The sequence below is a fragment of the Ceratotherium simum genome, chromosome 28, assembly GCF_057802395.1.
Source record: "Ceratotherium simum simum isolate JZ-2026a chromosome 28, ASM5780239v1, whole genome shotgun sequence".
NCBI lineage: Eukaryota > Metazoa > Chordata > Mammalia > Perissodactyla > Rhinocerotidae > Ceratotherium > Ceratotherium simum.
This window is the reverse complement of record NC_141927.1, coordinates 15,226,228-15,249,776: the sequence shown is the minus strand read 5'-3', so window position 1 is coordinate 15,249,776 and position 23,549 is coordinate 15,226,228. Positions and strand designations below refer to the sequence as shown.

The 23,549-nt window shown below is 41.7% G+C and overlaps 1 protein-coding gene and 1 pseudogene across 4 annotated transcripts; one reads left to right on the top strand and one right to left on the bottom strand.

Moving 5' to 3' along the window:
- Window positions 1–2,854: 2,854 nt before the first annotated feature.
- On the bottom strand, window positions 2,855–11,405 carry ING2 (inhibitor of growth family member 2). 3 transcript variants are annotated; one of them, XM_087418332.1, is made up of 3 exons: window positions 10,952–11,082; window positions 9,146–9,208; window positions 2,855–5,599 (listed from the first exon to the last, which is right to left on the bottom strand). In XM_087418332.1, exons 2-3 carry the CDS (start codon window positions 9,168–9,170, stop codon window positions 4,929–4,931), a joined length of 696 nt encoding a protein of 231 aa, XP_087274458.1. In that variant the 5' UTR covers window positions 9,171–9,208; window positions 10,952–11,082; the 3' UTR covers window positions 2,855–4,928. The 3 variants fall into 3 exon arrangements, with proteins under 3 accessions (XP_087274458.1, XP_087274459.1, XP_004428786.1); XM_087418333.1 differs by lacking the exon at window positions 10,952–11,082 and adding an exon at window positions 9,984–10,164; XM_004428729.3 differs by lacking the exon at window positions 9,146–9,208 and having other exon boundaries at window positions 10,952–11,405.
- Window positions 11,406–11,471: 66 nt separating this feature from the next.
- Window positions 11,472–22,098, top strand: LOC147913326 (uncharacterized; annotated as a pseudogene). The gene is made up of 3 exons (XR_015548817.1): window positions 11,472–12,189; window positions 17,980–18,199; window positions 19,366–22,098. The product of XR_015548817.1 is annotated as an uncharacterized LOC147913326 (transcript).
- Window positions 22,099–23,549: the final 1,451 nt, after the last annotated feature.

Genomic DNA, 23,549 nt, shown 5'->3' with positions numbered 1-23,549 from the left:
ACCACATTTTTAGGATCACAATATCTTAAATCACTTGTTTTACAGCCGAGCAAACTACAGGCCAAGGAGGACAAGTGATCTGAGATCACAGAGAAGTCGACATCTCTGGCATCATGGTCCAGAAGGCTGCTCCCACATTTAGGATATGATGAGTTTTGGCTTCTCTAACTGATGTATAGAGTTTAGGTAATGTAGTAAAGGTAATTCCAAGATAACTTATACTTCCCTTAAAATAGATTTTGAATGACATCAAACTCTAAGGACTTCATTCAAGAAGGGCTAAAGAGCTGTCTAGCCCATTTATGCCATCTGCTCCTTGAATACGGCTCCTCTCCATTTCAGGTGGGGGGATAGCGAACAGCTCCCTCAGAGGAAGCCACCTACTGTGTATATAAAAAGGGCGGGGAAGCTGCAATTTTTCTAGCTTAGTGTGAAGAGATTTTGAAATTTTTATTTTGTATATCTCTTTTTTCACGCCTGCATCCAGGGAACAGAATGAGTTAGCAGCCCATCTGAAGTTAGGACCCAAGACTCCAGCTGACCCCCAGTTCTGACTGGCCTTCCTAGTCCATTCACTGTCCCACTCTTCCCAGGAGGAGTTCACACACACCTCTCACTGACTCCCACAGACTGCCAACATCCTTCCCCGTCTCAGCCCTTCAACGGGAGAGTGGAAGCTATTAGAAGAGAATGATCTCATTTCCCCAATGCCAAATTTAGCGAGCTATCTGCATCTACACCCATTCACTCCAGAACCGAAGCACCACTAGGTTACAGACTTTTGTCTTGTTTTGGTCACTGCTTTATTATCAGTACCTAAAACAGTGCCTCGTAAATAATAGGTGCGCAATAAACACTTGAATGAGTAAAAATAACTGCCTTCCCTTTTGACACATGAACAGGAACTGTCCCTGTGCCTCCTTGAGACTAATCCCTCACGAGTCCCAGCTCTCTCTTCTTGCTGCCTATTCAGATTTCACTCCTGCAATAATCCACTTGTCCCTACAGCATTCATCTGTCCCCTCCTGATGGAATATTCCAATCAGCATATAATCATGCCACTTTATCTCCTTAAAAGTTAAAGTCCTCCCTTAGCTCACCTGTCAGCTACATCCCATTTCTGTTTCCCTTTTCATCAAAACTTGAGTTGTCCATAGTTGTTGACTCTACTTCAATCTCCTTCTGCTTCCAATCCACTCCAAACAGTCCTTCATCCTCAAAACTTGCAGCCTGTTAAATTGAACACCCCGCCCCCACTCTAATGGTTAATTTGCAGTCTTCATCTCACTTGAACAGCACTTGAATGAGTGAGCAATCCCTTCTTTTCTTCACTTTTGTTTTTGGTGTGTCACATTTTTCCTGGTTTATTACACTGAGAGATCTTGGAAGTTTCCATTGCTGGCTCCGCCTCCTTTTAAATGGAGTACCACCAAGGCCCGGCCCTCCCTCTTCTGGATCTACATGGTTGCTCCTCAAAACGTGGGTCCCTGAACCCGCAGGATCAGGATCACTGAGGAGCTTGCTAGAAATGTGGCATCTCAGGCCCCATAGCAGACCTACTGAATCAGAATCTGCATGTTAACACAATCAGGTGACTCACATGCATATTAAAATCTGAGAAGCACTGAAGCAATGATCTATTTACCTGTGTGCTTTCCACCACATGACTTTAAACTCCATTCATAGGGTAACTCCCAAATGTTTATCTCCTGAACCCTCCCCCACCTTCAGCCCCCCACCTCCATGCTGGATCCCACTAGAAATCTATCAGGCATCTCACACCTAAGTGTAAACAGAAATCCTGATTTTTTCCCTCAAGCCAGAAATCTAAGAGTCATCCTTCTCATCTCTTTGCCTTCCAACTCCTGGGCCAAAGTCCTCCTATTGGCAGTATCTTTAAAACACAGCGAGAATCCTATCATTCACCACCACTTCCACTGCTACCCCCCTAGTATAAGCCACCAATATTTTGGGGGCAAAGACTTCTGGAAGAGTCTCCTCAATCTCCCTATTTTCACCAAGGCTCCCTACAATAAAATTTGCACGCAGCATCCAGAGCAATCTTGAAAGAATATAAACCCTTCCCAAGTTTTCTACCATGGCTTCCAAGAGCCATTTTCTAGCCCCTCCCACACTGTGTCAAATGCTCTAGTCAAATTGACAAACTTGTTCTACTCCTCCCTCCCCTAAATCTTTGCCTGCCTCACTTTCTTATTTCCTTCTGGTCTCAGCTCAAAGATCACTTCCTTAGAAAGACCTTCTTTAATCACCATGATTAAGACTCACCTCCGTTTCCGTGCATTTTCTGTCTCCTTACTCTGCTTTCCTTTCCTGTTAGCATCTAACACAGTTACCTGACATTATATATATCTGACTCCTGCACTAGAATGTAGGGTCCACAAGCAGGGATTTTTCTTCTTTTTAAACCACCACTGCTTAGAACAGTGCCTAGCACACAAGAAGCTACTCAAGTATTGAGTCTTCAAGCCGTGTTGGTGGAACTGTTGGGGGCACGGGACCAACTCTCATGTATGTATCAGCACTTAATGTGTTTCAGAGTCACACTGATCTGGATGTAGAGAACCCACCCACAGTTTTCAATAAGTTCGAATTTTCATAATGTGGCAGTGATTCTAAAACTTTTCTGTATATTAGAATCGCCTGGGGATCTTTTAAAAATTCTAATGCTTAAGCTGCATTCCAAATGAATTAGATCACAATTGCTGGGGGTGGGAAACAGGTATCTGCATATTTTGAAGCTCTTGAGGTAATTCCAACGTGAGATAAATTTGGGAACCATTGGTATATAGTATATGAAATCCATAATACTTAAAAAAAGAAATCCCAGTCATAGTGTTAGCAAACGTAAAACTTCTATTTCCTCTGTGGTATAGAAAACAAAAAGAAATTCATAAAAATAAAACTGTTTCCAACGTTAGGTCTTAAAGAGCACATCTTCCAGGATTTTCCACATTTGTTTTCCTATCAAGCTTAATCCAAATTTGGGTACTTCTACTACGAAGTTTATTCTTTTCCCCATATGCTGAAGCAAACTTATGTAGGGAAAAGTGTTGACTTCTATCTAAGTCACATCTGAAAGCTTTTGGGGGCTTTGCACATACCGGTATTTTTAATGGTGTCTGGTAAATAACTCTATCCTGGTAATAAGGTTGTAATCACTAAGACACAATGCTATATTCTCAAGAGAGAAAAGGATTTCTTTACAACTCGACTAAGTTACAGTAAAGTAAATTCTTAATCATGCTGTCTAATATTTCTCACTCAAGAAGTAATATAACCAACTGGTTCCAGTCATCAATCAAAATATCCTTAGGACAGAAGCTAATCAAATACTGTGCATTTACCTGTCCCTAAGCTCACCTTTTAACTGTCTTCATACCTCAGAATAAAGGACAAAATTAATGAGAGAGAAAAACAAGTCATTTGATTATTAAAATCCTCACTATAGTGCAAATAATACAGATTTCAAAAGAACCTCAGAGATCATTAAGCCAACCTCACATTACAGATGAGTAACCTGACACCTGGATGAGGTGAAATAACATGCCTGAAAGTCACACAGGAGTGCTAGAAGAGAAAAAAACAATTTTTTTTTCCAAACCAACAGACAGGATTTTTCACGTTAATCAAAAAGAATCAAGATCATCAGATTAGGAAGAAATGAGGCATAAAAAGTATGTTACACATAGATTTAAAGGACTAGTCAATCTGCTGCCCCCTCCCCAAAACCAAAAAATTCTCTGAATATATGGACATATATCCATCAAGATGCTTACCCTTAAAATATTAGAATCTTGGAAAATTCAGTTTACAAATACATTATTAATTGCATTGTTATAATGAAATTAGTTCATTAAACGTGAAAACATCAAACAGCACCAACACCAGAAAGTTAAGAAAGTAAATACACTATTACTTAAAATAATATATAATCACTGATTGGGACAGAAATGAACTACAGCCACTAGCAAAACTATTTAAACTACTGTTTGACAAAAAGGCAATATTTAAAGACTAGTATATGCCCTTTCCCACTGATAGGCCCATGGCTAGGCAGCCCAGGAGTGGGTCATGTGGAAAATATTATTAAATCAGATGCATTTTTTAAATTGCTTAACCTTGAACCATGATACTACACAACCCAAATTTTGTCAATATAAGCCAATGGCGGTGTTTTTGGTATTCCAACTACTCCTACCTGTCCCAGTTAAAACTAAACAAAACACAACTCTCCTATTAAGCACTAGCTTCAATCTATCTATGAAGCAGCAGCAAGGCATTTACAAATGGGCTACTGACAGTGTATCAAAATGCTACTAAGGAAAATACAGCAGCAAATACTCTAATAAGAGCACATTATTCCACATGGAATCCCAAATTATTCTTATCTCTAGTTCCTCAACTTCTTGGAAGACTAGAGATTAACAAATATATGTATAAATGGGGCTAGGGAGAAAGAAGCTCTAAATGGTATAGTGTTCATATTTTAAATTACCCAAGATAATTTGAATGCTTACAGAGAACTCCAACTATATCTAAATTTTTTTTTAAGCACGTAGAACTAAAATGCTAGCAAAACTTTGGTGTTTACCCAAAAATAGCATTGCAGTTTTCAGTGAAATTGAAATAGGCATGGTTTGTGAAGTTTTTATAATGTTCACACCACCCCCTCCCTCTTCCCTGCTCCTTTCTTCAGGTGATCTAAAGACTACCTGGTTTAAAATATTTGGTAATTCAGTGCAGAAAAGGTCACAGACAAAGTACAACAACTTTTAATACACCATTAATACTAATGATTAAAAATTATTGCATAGTCTTATGCATTTACCCTAAAACATTTTCTGAAAGTAAATTCTGAAAGAATTATATAAAAGACAAATAAACCTTTAAAATGTGGATGGCCTGTACTACCTCGATCTTCTATCCTTTTTTGTCTTTTCAGTACTTTTGTCCATTGTTTTCTCATTATCTCCCCTACACTTTGGGCAATACCACTTGCCCTTTGGTTTATAGGTAAGTGAAACACATGAAAAGTGAAACCATTCAATGGGACACTGTTCATTGTCACATCCGATCATTTCCCCGTAAGACACTTGGTTACATAGACAGTATGTAGGTTCATTGGGATCTATTGCAAACTCCACAGGGGAAGCTTCCCTCTCCTGCTTGGCCTTGGAGCGTTTCTTTTTCTTGGCTGACTTGGATTTCTTTTCTTTAGGTGGCTGATCATCACAGTCTTCAATCCCATTCGTCATGTGACACAAATCACGGCTTTCACTGGTTCGCTGTCTGCGGGGTCTTCTTGAAGATCTTTCTGGTTGGCTGGAATCCATCTTTGCTTTATCTGAGCCTCGTTCACTTTCAGCAGGATCTTGAAAACACTGTGAATGTAATTCCATTTGTCTTGCCCGATTTTCCACCAATTCGAGCATTTGTGTGACAATTTGAATTTTTTCATCTCCCAATTCTTGACTATTGATTAATGCTCTCTGGAGATGCTGCTGTAGGCGTTTTTTCTGGTTTGAATCATCTTCTTTCTTATATTTTTCATAGACATCATCAATTTCCTTTAATGTTTCTAAAAAAGGAAAAGAAAAATCAACATTATTGTGCATTAGCACATATAACATTTTTCAAGTTAGTTATCTTCCACAGAATTGGAAAAGTCAGAACAAACTCAAACTATAAAACTACACTCCTCTAGGGGCCGGCCACGTGGCTTAGCGGTTAAATGCGCACACTCCGCTGCTGGCGGCCCGGGTTCGGATCCCGGGCGCGCACCGACGCACTGCTTCTCCGGCCATGCTGAGGCCACGTCCCACATACAGCAACTAGAAGGATGTGCCACTATGACATACAACTATCTACTGGGGCTTTGGGGGAAAAATAAATAAATAAAAAATTAAAAAAAAAACAAAACTACACTCCTCTATAGTATGTATATGTTAAAAAATATTATTTCCCATACCAAGACCATATGTCATCCAATATGAAAGTATATTTATAAATAAATAAATAAAAACCACAAAACTCTCTAATACTCATTAATCTATATTAAAAAGGATAAGAGGAGCTGGCCCGGTGGCGTAGCGGTTAAGTTTGCATGCTCCCCTTTGGCGGCCCAGGGTTTACGAGTTCGAATCCCAGGCGCAGACCTACACACCACTCATTTGATATCCACCATCATCTATTTAAAAATAAAAAACAAAATAAATTTTTCAAAAGAAGGCTAAGAGATGTGTGGCTAATTAATAATCAAAACTATTTTACATGGGCAAGAACACCGTATATCACTTTAGAATTTATCTAGCACCACATCGCCTATACTTCATTTGAACCTCAAAACAACCCTGTATCTAAAATTTACATGCTGGACTCCAGCTGTAAAACTTAAAGAGGTTCCAGGACTAGGCTATAGATTACTGTTCAAGTGTGTTTACAGAATTTACAGTTCAATCAACGACTTGCTACATGACTCCAGGGAGACACTATACCTTCACTTTCATATCACATCTCTGGACATTCTTAAACAAAGCAGACACAAGTAATTCCTAGCTTCCCGTAATATTAGCGTTAATAGTTCTTTATTTTATCACATGGGAGATTCTGAAAAGCAAACTATTTTCAGAGTAGGTTTAGGTCCAGGTTCTGGCATCAACTGGCTACTAACAAAATTACAGTAAAGTCAGCACTGGATCACTGTGCTTTTGTAGATAACTCAGCAGTTGGTTCTAAGCTTTTTGAACTGCTGATTTAGGTATTGTATAGCATGTGAGACACATTTAAATCAACTAAAAATGGCTGAGTCACTAGAAGGTATACAAAAATCTGAAAATATAGTTCCAGATGTCACCAAAAATTTACATAAGATTAGTTTTTGATTTGAATCTATTCTATTTCTTTAAGAGATATAATGCTATCTGAAAGAGTTCTTACTAAAGGTGGAGAAACAAAAATGAACTCTAATTTATCACACCACACGGCATACCATTGTTTTATCTTCCAATATTATTACTCCAATGATAAGAACTGAAACGTTAGACAAGTAAAATACATACATTGGCACTGTCTGCAAGTAAGGTAACACAAAGCAAGTATTCAACACAACTCTTAGGAATTAGCTCCTCCCTGGAAATTATAGGTACACCCACTTGATGAACAACTATTTAACCTAAGATACATGACAAAGTGCCACCACACATTTGAGGGCAGTCATACCTGCAGAGTGTAATTTTAAACAAAGTTCGTATTGAGCCCATTTGCCCAGCTAGGTAGGTAAGTGGATTTCTCAAGAACCCAATTTTCCTCCAGGAAAAATAAGGAAATTATATATTTTCCCCTCAGACACACAAAACTTGAGGGTTAAAAAAATAAAGATAGGCCGGCCCTGTGGCTTAGCAGTTAAGTGCGTGCGTTCTGCTACTGGCGGCTCGGGTTTGAATCTCGGGCGCGCACCGATGCACCGCTTCTCCGGCCGTGCTGAGGCTGCATCCCACATACAGCAACTCGAAGGATGTACAACTATGACATACAACTATCTACTGGGGCTTTGGGGAAGAAGAAAAGGAAGAGGATTGGCAATAGACGTTAGCTCAGAGCTGGTTTTCCTCAGCAAAAAGAGGAGGATTAGCACGGATGTTAGCTCAGGGCTGATCTCTCCCACAAAAAAAATAAATAAAGATAAATCGGGACCAGCTCAGTGGCATAGCGGTTAAGTTCAGCTTGCTCTGTTTCGGCAGCTGGGTTCACAGATTCGGATCCTGGGCCGGGGCCTACACCACCCACTCATCCATAGCCATGCTGTGGCAGCAACCCACATACAAAATAGAGGAAGACTGGCACAGAGGTTGGCTCAAGGCGAATCTTCCTCAGCAAAAATAAATAAATAAAGATAAATCTTATTTCGAATATTCTGTATCTAATAATCAGGAGTTAGAAGCTAATTATATCACACCAGCATATTAATACTATACGTGAAGTAAAAATTCACATTTTTTTTGTTTTACTTATTTATTTTATTGAGGTAACACTGATTTATAACATTATATAAATTTCAGGTGTACACCACTATATTTCGATTTCTGTGTAGATTACATCATGTTCACCAAAGACTAATTACCATTCATCACCATACACATAAAATTCACATTTTTAAGACACCTTAATTATGTAGTGAAACAAGAGAGTAAACTAACACTTACTGAGCCCCTTCTATGTGAAAAAGATTTTCTCATTTAATCCCCACAGCAACCCTATGAGGGAGCCATCACTCTAAATGTGAACAAAATGAAGCTCCAGAGGTAACAACCCCAGACTTCTACTCTGCTAGATCTCTATGTCTGGTTCCACCATTAAAGCACTTTCTACTAAGATGCATGGAAGGCACTTGAAATTAAGTATTAAATTTTAGTTCAAAGGTTATTTACTCAAGAAATTATGAACACGAATAGTGGGAGAAAAACTGAAATTCTCTAATAACCATATCCCATAATAAATACTTCATTCAATTGTGAAATTCTTTTCTTCATTTCTCTATTTTTAAAAAATTTTAAGGTTACTTTTCAGGCTCTTCAGCAATTTCTGAAAGTGTCTCAGATAGGAGAAAAATTTCTTTGACTGTCTATATAATTTATATCACTAAATATTGCTAACTATTAGATCCAAAAACAGAAAATACTCAATAGCAAAGAAATAAAAAACATATGAAATCTGAACCAAGAATGCACAAGTATATAAAGCTAATAAACATAAAACTGTGAAAAGTAAACTTCAAACTTAAAAACATAAAACGAGATTAGTAAACATGTGCATGGAGTGAAAACTAGACCGTTGTTTTTATATTAATCTTGAAACTAACCACAATCTTAATGGAGGTGAGATTTTTTATCATCTCTCAATCTTTTAAGGCCTTATACTGTTTCTCGTGTGACAATTCTAGATGGTCAAGATGGCAGATTTCCCTGTAACAAATTGTCGATCCCCAAAACAAAGGAAAGAAACTAGCTTCCACGAAGGCAAATATGTGTCTTAAAAGAAACGCGAAAGCCTGCAAGCTTCACAAACTTCAGAGGTATTATTATTTGAAAAACTAAAAATGTTCAATATACAATTCTTAAGCACATACCTATCATTTTTAGGTTACAATTCATGTACGTGCTCCGTGTCTGTAGAAAACACCTTTAGAGGGCTTTTATTTAAAAAAAACAAAAAAGTTAAAATAGTTTAAAAACAAGAATGTGCACCTGAAGTAGCCAGGCTGTAAGGTCAAATATTCCCCACCTAATTAATTGGACAAGTTATTTAAACTCCTTGTAAATTTTAATTTATCTGTAAAATGAATGTTTACTTCATGGGGTTATCGCGAGCATTAAATGAGAATGTTCTGGACCTGGCACAACAATTGACACACAGTAAGTAATCAGTATTAATTCTCTTCCCCGGTAAGAGAGATCCTATCCTATCAATCATATGGGTTCAGAAGGCAGAAATGAACTATAGGTTCGAAAGCATAGAGACATTTAAATGTTCTAACATGCTGCAGGCCAGAAAATGTCACCCCAGAAGGGGTTCCTTTGAGACTAAATCATAACATTAGTGACACATCTAGAAAAACAGAGACTGTGTCCAAGAAGTTATCTCCTTCAAGTCCACAGGGCTGTTTTCACATCATGTCCAAGGTCTGTTCCTTGATTCAGGATAATTAAACGCAAAACGGCTCCCCATTTAAACTTCTCCCCTCCCAGGAGCAGGCGAAAGGTCAACAGTGGATGATAAACGATACTCTGTAAGAAAGGTCGATTCCCTATCCTAGCTTCTCGGGTCTGCCCACAAACAGCGGTTTTTGCCTCAACACTTAAACTTGTCTGAGGAGGGACCCAGGGGTTAAGGGACGCCAGGCGGTTGCCCAGTCAACCACCTACTTCCTCCTGGGGCCCGGAAGTGACGCAAAGACCGGAACCTACGCGGGGCCAGGGTCAGCGCCGGTCCCCGGAGCGGACTGTGTCCTCGTCGTGATTGAGTGGTTGGGAAGGAGTCGAAAAATCACAACAAACGTGTCCCAACCCCCAACGCTGACTGAGCTGGGGACGAAGGAACGTCACCTAGGGCTCCGAACCCTCCCCACCAGATAGCTCCGCCCGAGCCTTCCTGACACCAGCCATTTTCCAGGCGGGCGGGAGCGCACGCGTCCGCGCCCCGCCCACGTTACGTCACGCCACAGGTCCCGCCCCCAGGGCCGGGGGCCCTCCCCGCCACACACACACCCCCCTCTTCCTCTCCCCGCGGGGACCCCTCCCCTTTGAACCACCCGGCTGAAGGAGCTGGGAAAGGGCTGCGGCCCGGAACTTTGCCTGGGGCGGGAGAGGGGAACGGACTCCCTACTCCCGAGCCGGGCGCCGGGAGCCGGGAGCCGGCAGCGGAGGGAGGGACCTGCCCGGATCCGCCTTCGCGGCCCTCTCGCCCCCTCCCCCCCGCACGTTCCAATGCATCTGCTCTCAGCGGGTGGGGGCCGGAGCGGGGTGGGGAGAGCCTGGCCTGGCCGGCCGCTCACTCTTTCCAGCCCCGCGCCCGACTGCACGCTCCTCGCCGGGGCAGGAGGCTCTGCGGCGCGGGGCAGGCGAGCGCCGGCACAAATGCTGCTTAAAATGGCTGATTCCCCTCCACCCGAGCTGCAGCCGCCGGCTCTGCAGCGGGGGCTGACGAGCGGCCCCCACTCCCACCCTGGAGACCCCGCCGAAGTCCTGGCCGACTGCCGCGAAGGAAGGGAGGGCCGCGAAGCCGAGCTCCAGTCCCCCTGCCCCGTCCCACACCCCAGACCTCCTGTGTGCGCCCGGGAAGACTGTCACGGGAGAAATGGAAAGTGCCACCACCCCGGGCAGGCTCCGGATCCGAGCCGGGGGGAGCCCCGCACCGCAGCCCCGCGGCCCCCCACCTTGATATTTGTTGTCCAGCTCCCGCAGCACGGACACGTTCCTCTGCATGTCGTGGGGCAGCGACTCCACGCACTCGAGGTAGTCCTGCACGTAGCAGGTGAGCAGCCGGCTCCGCTCCCCGGTCAGGAGCGCGGCCGACGAGTAGAGTTGCTGCTGCTGCTGCCCTAACATCCTGCCGCCGCCGCCGCTGCTGCTCCGCGCCGCCGCCGCCGCCGCCTCCGCATCCAGCGGCCACACATGCACCAGCCGCGGCCGCCGCGGCTCCTCTGCTCGGCGGCCCGGCGCCGCGGGGACACCGGCAGCCGCTCGAGAAGGCACAGCCGAGTCCCCCGATCTCCACTCCCCCCAAAAAAAGCCCTCACTCCCCGCCCCCGCGGGAACAAGCCCAGGGGCGGGGCGAGATCAGGGCTCCCTCCTTTTTCCCCTCCCTCCCCAGGGCTGGAGTAGCGGGGATCCCCCGGCGGAGCCGCCGCCGGGGTCCTGGGCGCTGACACTTCCTGTCCCCCTCGGAGTCCCCAGATGCTACCAGTGCCGCCGCGCAGCTCGGATCCCCATGACAAGCCCCTCGCTGCCCCCTTTCCTCCCAATCACCCTCCGTGCTTGTCGGAGAGTCTCTCACTGGACTGCCCCCGCCCCTCCGCCTGCGGCCGCCTCTGCGCCTGCGCAGGACGCACTCCTAATAAGGCCGGGGGCCCGCCCCTACCGCCCTACCGAAGGGTTCGCATTCTCCCGCCTTCCCTCCGCCACCCGGGCGATTGGTCTGTCAACTCTCGGCCCGAGGGGTGGGGGCGGAGGGCGGCCAAACGGCAGGCTGCGCCCCGCCCCCCCTTAAAGAGGAAGCACTGCCGAGCCCGCCTCTTTGCTCATTGACTGAATGGGACTTGAGAGGGCAGGTGGCGGATTCCTCCCTTCCGTCCTTCCCACAGGGAGGGGGAACTCGGCGCAGCTCCCTCGGCCCGGTGTTACTGACGTTTTACCCATGAGGTGGATCTGGCGCGGCCTCTCGCGAGCCTTAAAAGGAGCAGCAGGCGGCCGCCTTTCGCTATCGCTCGGAGGGAGGCCTGCGGGAACTACGACTCCCAGCGTGCAGCGGGCGCGCTCCCGGCATGCGCGGCGGCCAGGTTCCCGCCGGTCCGCCCCGGCTAGCCGGCTGCCGCCTGGGCGCTGCCCTCAGGCCGGGTCCTTCCTCCCGCCGCGGCCTTCGGGCTCACGAAGCACCGGGGGGCCGATCGCGGAGGTAGGCGGTGCTCCCACGGGCTCCCTGCGTTTTCCTTTTCCTTTAGTCAGCCCGCCTTTTAAATCTCCTTCCCGGCTTCAGCGCGCTTCCGCCCTTCCGCAGGCGCCGGGGTCTCGGGCGCCGAAGGGCCGTGCAGGTTCTGTTCACCTCCGGCCCTTCAGCAGTCCAGGGTCAGTTCAGGCAGTCCGCCCCGGAAACGTGTTTGTCCAACAGAGGATGTTTTAAAAAATGTCTTTTCCCGGGATCAGAACGTTTAAGCATTAAAGGTCGACGAGGGTTTACCGGCGGCTTACCACCACCTTTCCATCTCTTTTTACCCCAAGTCTAAAAAACACGGGCGCCTGGAGGAAGAAGGTCTTGGAGACCCGAGTAGAAACGTCATCAGGAATCAGGCCATGGCCTTACCTGCGCTACCACGGCCAGGGTTTAAGTTCTGTGTAGTGTTAAATGAAATGCCAAGCAGAAGAGCTCATTTTAATTCCAGGTGGACTCTCAGTGTTTATAATAACGTGTGTTTTTGAAAGAAATGGGAGTAAATAGAACGAATACACGGAAAATTTTAGAGAGTGCCTATGTAAGCAGACGCGATTGTGAGCAGTACCTTTCAGTTAAAAAGAAAAGGTGTGTAGATGATAAATTGGGATTTCCTCATGTCCAGTTTGTGTGCAGCGGTGGTACACCTGTAGGGTGACCCATTTAGAGCACTTTTGAAACAGCTGTTAATAGTAAGTGACCATTGACGTGCAAGAGAAATCTAGACCTTGAGCTAGAGGAAATTTTACATTTCAAACCCAAACAAAGCACTTTAGGAAATTACACGTTTTGGGAACAAAAAAAAAAAATGTTGCACAGGACGCGGAGATTGTCTTGGGTTGTTATTCTGTGACACTGAGGTTTTGACCGCTTGAATATTAAGTCAACCCAGGCAGTGCCGTGTATTGTATTTCTGAGAACCGCCTAGGGATTTTATTGTCGTTCTTTATATCTTTCAGATTAAGCAGCCAGGTCTTATCAAAAACCAGTCACACTGTTCAGAATTGAATTTTATTGCTTTTTACCTGAACCCTACTATTTTTGTTTACTCATAGATTTGCATCAGCTTGTCTTTATTGAAGGCCCAAAATAATACAAGATGCCTTGTTATTTGTTGATTCAGGTCAGACACTGAATGCACCTATGGGTTTTATTCAGCCTGAGAAGTGATCTGCAGGCAGGTCTGACGCGGTTAAACACTAGAAGTGAGAAAAGGCTGTGATGCAGAATACCTAGAGTACTCTCTCCAGGAACCTAGAGCAAGAAGAGAGGAAGGAAGGATGAGTACAAACAGAAACCTTTTATAGCATTATTTTCACCTTTTATAATTGTGTTGAATAGGCAGAAAGGAAGCAAAAAATACAAATAATGATTTTTCGGCTTGTGTTGGTCTAAACTGATAAAGAACACTTTAATAGTCGTGTGTGTGTGAATTATTTCAGACATGGGCTTTTCTTGCTGTATTAATTTATAAAAGTAAGTCAAAGACTTATTCCTGCCATACTTGTGAAAGCAAACTGCGTAGGGAGAGTACTTAGGAAAAAAAATCACCATATTCCCCAAATTCAACTCTTTTTGTATGTGGGTCACCGCCACAGCATTGCTGATGAGTGGTATAGGTCCGCAATGGGGATCTGAACCCAGGCTGCCTAAGTGAACTTAACCACTAGGCCGGGGGGCCAGCGCCTTCAAACTCAACACTTGACCTTGATTGTTTATCATGTCCTTTTCTTCAGTAATCACTTAACTGGAAATTTGGGGCCTTTTCAAATTGGGTTCCTTTACTCTGCTAAATGCAGTATTTAAAAGTCCCCAATTCTCTGCAACATAGAAGTTAATTGGTGATATTTAATCCTGTGAATAAAGCAAAAAGGCATCTTATTTGCTCTTCATTGTATTTTTTACCATAAAGGAACCCTAAAAAAGATAAGTAACTGACACCCCCAAATTAGAAGAAGTATCTGGGATTGCCTTTAATTTCTAAGTCAGTTACTTTAAAAAGTCCCGGGTAGGAAATATTTATGCCTCTAAACCTTTGTCTGGTACCCTTATACTGTGAGAGGGGAGAGCAATAACTTCAAACTCAGGTTAAGAACAAACTAGCAAGTAGTTCTGCAGGATTCCTAAAGATCCCTCCTGAGAAAATTCAGCTACTGCTCTGAGTCAGGCCAATTAAATTTGAAATCGTTTTTTCTACTTTTAAATATTTTTTAAAACTTTTTATTATGGAAATTTTCAAACACACACAAAAGTAGAGGTAATAGTACAATAAATCCTAATATACCATTCACCCAGCTTGAACATTTATCAATACTATATGGGCAATATTATTTCATCTATAACCCTCCACACTCCCTTACCCTTGCTAGATTATCCTTTTATCTATAAATATGTTAAATATGAACAGATAAGAGATAATTTTTTAAAACATATCCACAATACCATTATCCTATCAAAAAATTATCTTAGTATCACTTAATATTAGGCAATTCAAATTTCCATATTGTCTCATTAATACCTTTTTACACTTGGTTTATTCAACAGGATCCAGACAAGTTCCACAATTTGCATTTGGTTAGTGAGGTGTTTTCTAAACCAGTAAGAGGCAGTTAATTCCCTATTTAATTCAGTGAAGCAGATAGCAATGTTTTCCTAAGGCAGATATTTGGATGGCCAGAAAACACTGTTAAAACTATAGGGAAATTCAAGAAAGTCACTTTAAACAAAATCTTCGTATTAAGAGGTCACCAGTTGTAGAAATGTAATTGTACCTAATGCAAATAAATCCTTAAAAATCTAGGAGTTTTTATTAATTTAAGTATAATTTGTTCTAGAAGGTCCAGTGAAGCATTTTAAATTGTACTGAAAAAACCTAAAACTTTAAATCAGTTCATTAGTACAATAGGCGACTAAAAAAATACAGTCTGCATCTCCACTGAGCCCTATTTAAAGCATTTTTAATTTCTTTATTGCATAAGGAATATACACTAATTGTAGAAAAAAACAAAAAATAGAACTAAAAAGAAGATATATAAAAATCACTACAAACTGGAGATAACTCTACTCAGTATCTAAGTATACCCCCAAGATGTAATTCCATTTTAGTTTTTTGCTTTAAAGAAACACTTTGGCTAGGACTAAAGAACAAAGTTAAGAAAATACCAGATTCTCGAGGTGGAATGTTAGAAATCTGAGCAATGTGATCCTGGACATTTAGTTTATGAGGTAGACAGCACAGATTTAAAATTGGTGTATACAGTACATCCTACTATGGATTATAGTACTGTTCAGCATTTAGAATGACTACTGACAGTGAAAGATGATCCTAAAACATTTTAATGGAGAGACGGTGAATGACTAGGACTGTAGTCAAGAGAAAATTCAGTATAATATATCATTCTCATAACCAAGAAGAAAAGCAAACACATATTATCCACTTTAGTTATCCCAAAGAGAAAAAATAACACATATGGTATACTTTGCATATTGCTGACCAGAAAAACATTCAGTTTTCCCTGGATGGTTACCATAGTTACATGAGCCGTTTATAACATCAAGAGGGGGAACTAGGTCACAGTACTGAAGGAGTTTAAATTATACAATTATGTTTCCTAAAAGCAGGGGAAAGGGTTTAAAATTTAGGGAAGAGAGATTTATACTATATGTTCAAAATTAAATACTGGTTTAATTTTGCTGGTGAAACTTAAAAATTTGTCCAAAATTAAATAGTTGATGTTGTAGATATTAATTGTTCAACCTATGCAAATAAAATGTAATAGCTAGATCCGTTAAGTGTGATCAAAGAGATGCCGACACATTCTGTCCTTGTAGATGCCCCTTTATCTTAGCGAGCTGTCTTACCCTCAAGTGTTTTTGCAGGTAATCAATAAACCCAACAATAGCCTAGAATCTTGGAGTAGCCAAACCATGTGTAAACTGAAGTTTTGATCTCTTACCTTCTTTGAAAGCTTGAGATTAATGTTTGGTGAGATGCCTGTCAGATGCTACTCTTAATTTGTTGTAGAGATTTTCCTATTAATTCATCAAATGGACAAAGAAAAGTGGTAGGGAGGGAATGTATTGAAAAGTCATGATAGCGTAGACTTCACCCTTTCTTTAAATTGTATGGTTTTTTTAAATAAAAAACTCACAAAAACATATTATTCAGGAACCATGTCTGTTGTATCAGAGCCCTGCACAGTGCTCAATAAATAGAGGCTACATGAAGCAAAAGAAAAAGTGCATTTCAAGTTTGCATAATTTCAGATGGTTATTTTTAATCTCATGATGACTATAGAGTCATAGACTTTTTATAGCTAAAAATAATCTTAGATCAATGATTTCCCCAAAGGGAGAGAGCAGGCAACAGGCAGCCTCACTGAGTAGCTGGGTGAGCCACTGCTGCTGATGGTGATTTCTCATAACCATCATGTCTGTAGGGATGGGAAAGAAGTTGAGGATCCTTCTTACAGATCACCTCTAGGCCAACTTTTTTTTTTTGGCAAGGAAGGTTGGCCCTGAGCTAACATCTGTTGTCAGTCTTCCTCTTTTTGCTTGAGGAAGATTGTCCCTGAGCTAACATCTGTGCCAGTCTTCCTCTATTTTGTATGTGGGTCCCTGCCACAGCATGGCTTAATGAGTGGTGTGTAGGTCCAAGCCCGGGATCTGAAACTACGAACCCCGGACTGCTGAAGTGGAGTGCGTGAACTTAACCACTACACTACCGGGCAGGCCCTCGACCGACTTCTTTTAACAAGTGATAATGTGGGGAACCAGAGAAGTTAAGTAACTTGCCCAGGATCACACACCAATTCATGAAATAAAACTTAAGAGTAAAACAAATATTAGTTAATCTTATTTTCTGGCTGTTAATCATTGGAAAGGAGAAAAGTCCCCATAGGGAAAAAAAAAATTAAGAACTGGAGATATTATGAATTACTTTTTCTGAAAAGTCTTGCAGCAAATTTAACAAAATGACCTCCTAAGGAAAATTAGAATTTCCTGAACAATAATATTCAAAATAATCACAAAATCAAAAGTACTAGAAACCATGTATCCTTTAGACATTTATTTTCAATGGCAAATGCCTTATGACTTCAGTGCTAGCTGAAATAAGCATGGTCTTTTAAACATAAAACTAGGGCCGGCCCCTTGGCTTAGTGGTTAAGTGCACGCGCTCCGCTGCTGGCTGCCAGGGCCTGGATCCCTGGTGCGCACCGACGCACCACTTCTCCCGCCATGCTGAGGTGGCGTCCCACATACAGCGACTAGAAGGATGTGCAGCTGTGATGTACAACTATCTACTGGGGCTTTAGGGGGAAAAAAAAAATTAAACATAAAACTAATGTTACGGGCCAGGAGCTTTTTGCTAAACATTTTGTTCTTTTTAAATGATTCTAATTGATTATTTAATGAGGCCTTATTGGAGCTATTGTTACATTAATTGCTCTTGACATGGTTAATTTAATCCAGCATTTTGGTGAATATTGATTTATCTTCTGAGACTGACGGATTTTTTTTAATTGCTTATCTAATTTATTTCCATAAATTGAGGTTCTCCGACTCTTTGATATATGAAAACCAGTATATCTCACTTTATACAGTATATGTATTTCTGGGAAATTGTGTTTCAACCTTATTTTGCTGCTTCAAGTAATTTTAAATGTGCCAGTTCTATAAAATAAAGAGACCCAAGCTTTGAAAATGAAAATATTTGTTTAATACAAATAGTTTATCTGATTTTCTTTCCTTTTCTAGACTGCCGTCAATTGCTTTGTCTGCTTGAGAAGACATAGGTTGTGTTCCTCATTGTCTAACTGCAGCCTAGGTGTAGTTTCTCTTGCTGCTTCTAACTGTGGTGTACATTCCAGATACTTTAGCATAATATCCTTTGGTCACAGAAATGACATCTTCAGGGAGAAGACGGAAGAAGTGCCTGAAGTGACAATAGAAATATTTTCTTCTGGTATCTGGCTAAGTAAGTACTACAATTAGAGAGAGAAGAAAACAAAGATATAAAAGATACAGGGAAAAATTTGTACGAAAAGTATTAGAGGCCAAGGAGCTTTCTGTTACGGGAAAATAGAAGAATCAGAGAAAGGCGTGATTATTTGAGCCATGACTGGTGGTGGTACAACATCAGAATTAAAATTTAGGGGCCGTGGTATATAAATTATATGTATGGAAACTACTTGTGATACTTTTATGCATAACAAAAAATGCAGTTGTGATACAAGGTTGGACTAATAGCCTGTCTAACCTAATCTTTGAAAATTGGCATGTTGATTCAAAAATAATTTCAAAAGAGCCTAGTGACTTTCTTACGTGATGTTATCTTTGGAATACCCCTAACTTTTTGTGTTCAGGTAAAATATTCCTGGAAGAATAATCCAGTGATATCTGCTGACAGTAGTTGCCTCTGATTTAGGTCCTGGGTTCTGGAGTTGGAGGGAGACTTAGTTCACAAATAATCATTGTACACATTTGATTTTTTTTGATACATGTATTACTTTAACAAAATTTAAACTTTATTTTTAGATATAAAAGAAGTAAAAAAGCTTTCTGAACATCCTGGAATAAAAAAAATGCATATGTATACTGCCTACTAGGAAAGGAGCACATAAGTAGATACACGAAATATTTAGATTTAGTTCACTTTTATGAGAAATTTTCTACTACTGTTGTTAGTAATGTCTGTACGTTGCATACTAGCATCCTAATTGCACATATATTATTACAAAAAATTAAAACCAAGAAATACTACACTTGGTAAATTTGAAGCTTTTGAAGACTTCCCAGTTTAGGAACTAACCTAGCCAGTTTTGGGTCATAAACACATTTTTTATGAAGTTTTTTAGTAGTTTGGGAGAAGTTCTATGTAACCTTTTTCTCATTCAGTATAGTCCTCAACTTAAGAGCTTTCTTAATTTTTGTGTGATCTCACTTGAGTATTTTAGATTAAGGTGGAATAGTTTTTGTCATTTTTATGAATCAGGTGTTTGGAAATTCATATTTAAGTTGATGTTATGTGTTAATGCCATGTATAACTTCTGCCTGCAACCTCAGAGGGGACCTATGAAATATGTCTATCCAGGAAGGAGTCCTTCCCTGAAGTCTCTTATTAAGCTGTGGTCTTCTCTATAGGTTTGAAATTTAGCAGAAATGTCTAATGAAGAGGAATCTGAACACAGCAGTTGAGAAAGGAAGAAGATTGGGAGAAGAGCCCAGATAGCATAAGCACAGAGGGGATGAGGTACCGAAAGCAGCTATTATTATTTCTGTTGCATGGCTCAGAGAACTCCAAGAAATTGATTCCATCCCACTGGACATATTTTTCAATTTGGGATAGAAATTAGTTTATTTTGCAATAAAATAGATATTAGCAGATGTATAACACACAAGAAAACAATTAAACATAGTGACCTGAGTGGTTACAATACCTCATTTAAGAGATCTTTTTCAGCAAATTATTCTTCAGTATATGGTGTGTTGTTTTCTAGGAAAGAATGGGAGTGGCAACTCTGCTGTAATGAATAATGCCCCGTGGGGAGAAGGGAAGAAAAACAAGAAAGGAGCAATTAACAGGGAAATGAGGTCATATGGAAAGAAGAAGACAGATTCAGGAAATTTCTAGGAGGTAATATCAACGGGGTTTAGTGACTATATTTAGGGGATGGAGGAGAAGAGAAGTCATCTAGGGTTTTGGCTTGGGCCACAAGTAAATTGTGGCAAGGCTAGGTGAAATAGAAAATCCAGGAGGCAAAGCAGGGTACATCTTTGGGCTCTGTCAATCTTAGACCTCCTCTTACAAACAGCATAAACACTGCTTCCTATGTGTAACCTGCTTGTTTGTAAAGAACAGCCAACAATAGAAATTGGAGGTTGGGAATGTGTTGGGAAGAGCAGAGACACTAGAGGAAATGATTTAGAGATATAGTGATCTTAAAAATATCTTCCCACATGGCAGGACTTAATTAGCTTTGTATTATTTCTGTTAGTAAGCCAGGAATTGGTAATAGTGATAGCCAGGATATACAGACTCTTGTGCAGAAAAAGTTAATGTGCAGCTCTGCTTGCTTATTCCTTGCATGTCTCCAAGGAAACCATGATTGACCCTTGGGAACCCTGGGAATTTGGCCTTTGCAGTGTGCTTTATGTTAGTGATGGTGATTTTGTTATATACCCCTGGAGCAATGGATCATGCCATACTGGCTTGTCGGGTTGCTTTGCACAAACGTGCACCTGGTTTTATTGTTGGGGTCCTGAGTTTCAGTTGCCATGGCTGACTGCATAGCAGACTGTGTGTACATTAAGAGCCCCCCATAAAAGTCTTGGACCCTGAGACTCAAATGGGCTTACATGGGCAGAGACATTTCATGCATGCCTGTAGTTTGCTGCTAGAGAGAGAGAGAGAATTCCTGTGTAGCTTAGACAAAAGACATTGCAAGCCTATGCTGAACCTCTGTGGACCTCACCAATGCATCTTTTTCCTGTTGCTTTTGCTCTTTATCCTTTGCTGTGATAAATACATGAAAAACAATAGGATGTATTTGAGTATACGAAGAAGCCATATGGTGTAAAACTAATTCGGCCTGACGTTGTTTTTCCAAAAGGGCCTGACCTGGCCTGTTGAGCATGCATTGTACATCTGCTTTTAATATTTACTATGTACCAAAGACAAGAATGATGCCCGTAAAGATAGGGATGTAGCTTCCCCCCATATCATCATTTCTTTAAGGATAAGCATCTCTTCCTGGAAACTAAGGATTAATTATCAACCTGCTGTGCTCACCTTGTGACCACTGACCTGCTGACCACCGATCTGCTGTGCCAGCTACGCGTCTCGTGACAATTGTAAAAGGGACATTCCTGTCACATGTGATGTATGCTCTTTGTTCTGAGATGGTATATAACCACTCTGTACACCCCACTTCTTTGGTGCCCTTCCTTCATTGGGGAAGGAAGGCCCTGGGCTAGTCCTCAGATCAGGCTCATAACAAACTCACCCCAATTTTGATTTATAGATTGATTATGGATTATTTGCGTCGACAGCTGTAATAAATCTTCACCATGTGTATAACCTGCTATTGAATCCTGTGAGTATGGGCCGGCCCCGTGGCTTAGCGGTTAAGTGCACGCACTCCGCTACTGGCGGCCCGGGTTCGGATCCCAGGCGCGCACCAACACCCCGCTTCTCCGGCCATGCTGAGGCCGTGTCCCACATACAGCAACTAGAAGGATGTGCAACTATGACATACAACTATCTACTGGGGCTTTGGGAAAAAAAAAAGGAGGAGGATTGGCAATAGATGTTAGCTCAGAGCCAGTCTTCCTCAGCAAAAAGAGGAGGATTAGCATGGATGTTAGCTCAGGGCTGATCTTCCTCACAAAAAAAAAAAAAAAAAGTGAATCCTGTGAGTACTTCTGGGGCACTAAAGGAAACAATCATATACAAAGTACTGAAGAAATTTAAAATCTAGTTTGTCCATCTGAGTCTTGATAGGATTCACTGAAAAAAGAGTAATCAACGTATGTAAGTATCTGCTATGTGTGGATTTAAACTAAGTCAAATCTTTGGTCCATGTCCAGGAGATGTTTATAGTCTCTATAGGGAAAGAACACATATAGAGTGTTGGGAAAATGCTTACAGGCATAAGTATAAATAAAAGGAAATTACCAATAAATACAGAAGCAAGGCAGAATAAAAGATTAAAATTGGTAGGAGTCAATCAAGGTTTATGGAAGATGGTGCATATTTAAGAAGAAATATGGGACCACATTGTCAAATAATAGCTTTTGTTTATTTCCCCCATACATAATTTAACAGTATGTAAAATAAGTATTTTTTTCTGATGAGTTCTGAGTCCAACACAAGTTTGACCAAATTATTTGTGTGGAATCAAAATTTGTACTAAATCAAAATGTAAGTATTTTGTGTAACAATTTTTTATGAGCACTATAGTTATTAATTTTAGCTATGAGTTAATATTCTCATGTATTATCATTCCAAAGACTCCACACCAATTCCTGTTATAATCAATAAATCTTATCTGGTAATTTCTTCACCTATTTAGTTAAACTGCTTACATCCAAAGAGTAGAATAAACTTGGAGAGTTCTCCTTCTGATAATGGCCAGATAGTTCCTATCAGATCACCCTCCCTCCCACAAATAACAACTATAAATTCTGGATAAAATATTAAAAAAATACCAAAAGGTACTAGAGAGCAAGCAAAAGAAGGCAAATTCTGGAGGGAAGTCAACACTTGCAAGAATGAAATGTCACTTCAAGAGTTTCCTATTTTTATGTCTTTTGACCTGTAGTACCCAGTCATGTAGGATGACTTGAACTTAGAAACTTGCAGACATACTGGCCTGAAGAACTGGAGGATGGAGTCCCAGGCAACCACAGTGAGGTATAAGGCCTAAAATTAATATCATGTACTGCCTTGACATCTGGCAAAACCAAGAGAGTCTTGAATGCCCTAATTCTAAGTTCTCTTCCCTACTCTGCTCCCGTGGATAAGGTCCCCCAGCCAAACAACCTTCCTTGTCTTGGGGACCATTTCCTGCTTATCCCTGAGTAGCAGGTTTCAGTTCCCTGCAAGCCTGTGGAATTATTCAAACAAACCAATCACATCGTCCTGCAGGAACCAGGGGCTACCTCATCCTCTTGATACTACAAAACCTACCTCCCAGAGCGCCTGGTCGTTTACTCTGTTCCCGAGTGTAACCCCCATGTAGCCCTGCATGAGTTTGGTGTCCTCCCCCAGGCTGTGAGTATATGTGACTAGTAAACTGCTGTCAGTCTCCTCTGTCCAGTGTCATGTGTTAGACCATTCACATAACTGTACAGTGGGAATCCTTCCCTCGCCAATGAAATAAAGAGGAGGCAATTGAAACAAACAGCAATGGGGGGCTGGCCTGGTGGGGTAGTGGTTAAGTTCACATGCTCTACTTCAAGGCCTCGGGGTTCGTGGGTTTGGATCCCAGGTGCAGACCTACACACCACTTATCAATCCACGCTGTGGCAGGCATCCCACATATAAAGTAGAGGAAGATGGGCACAGATGTTAGCCCAGGGCCAATCTTCCTCAGCAAAAAGAGGAGGATTGGCAGCAGATGTTAGCTCAGGGCTAATCTTCCTCACCAAAAAAAGAAGAATTCAGAGCCATATCTATCAAAGAGTGCTCTTTGGGTTTGGATCTAAGCTGTTGGGTTCCAACTTTTCCTCGCAAAAAAAAACAGCAATGGAAAGTGGGGGAGAAATCCCCAAAAGGAGAGAGCCACAGAGAGGGAGCCTTATAGTCTGTGTAGAAACTGCCCAAA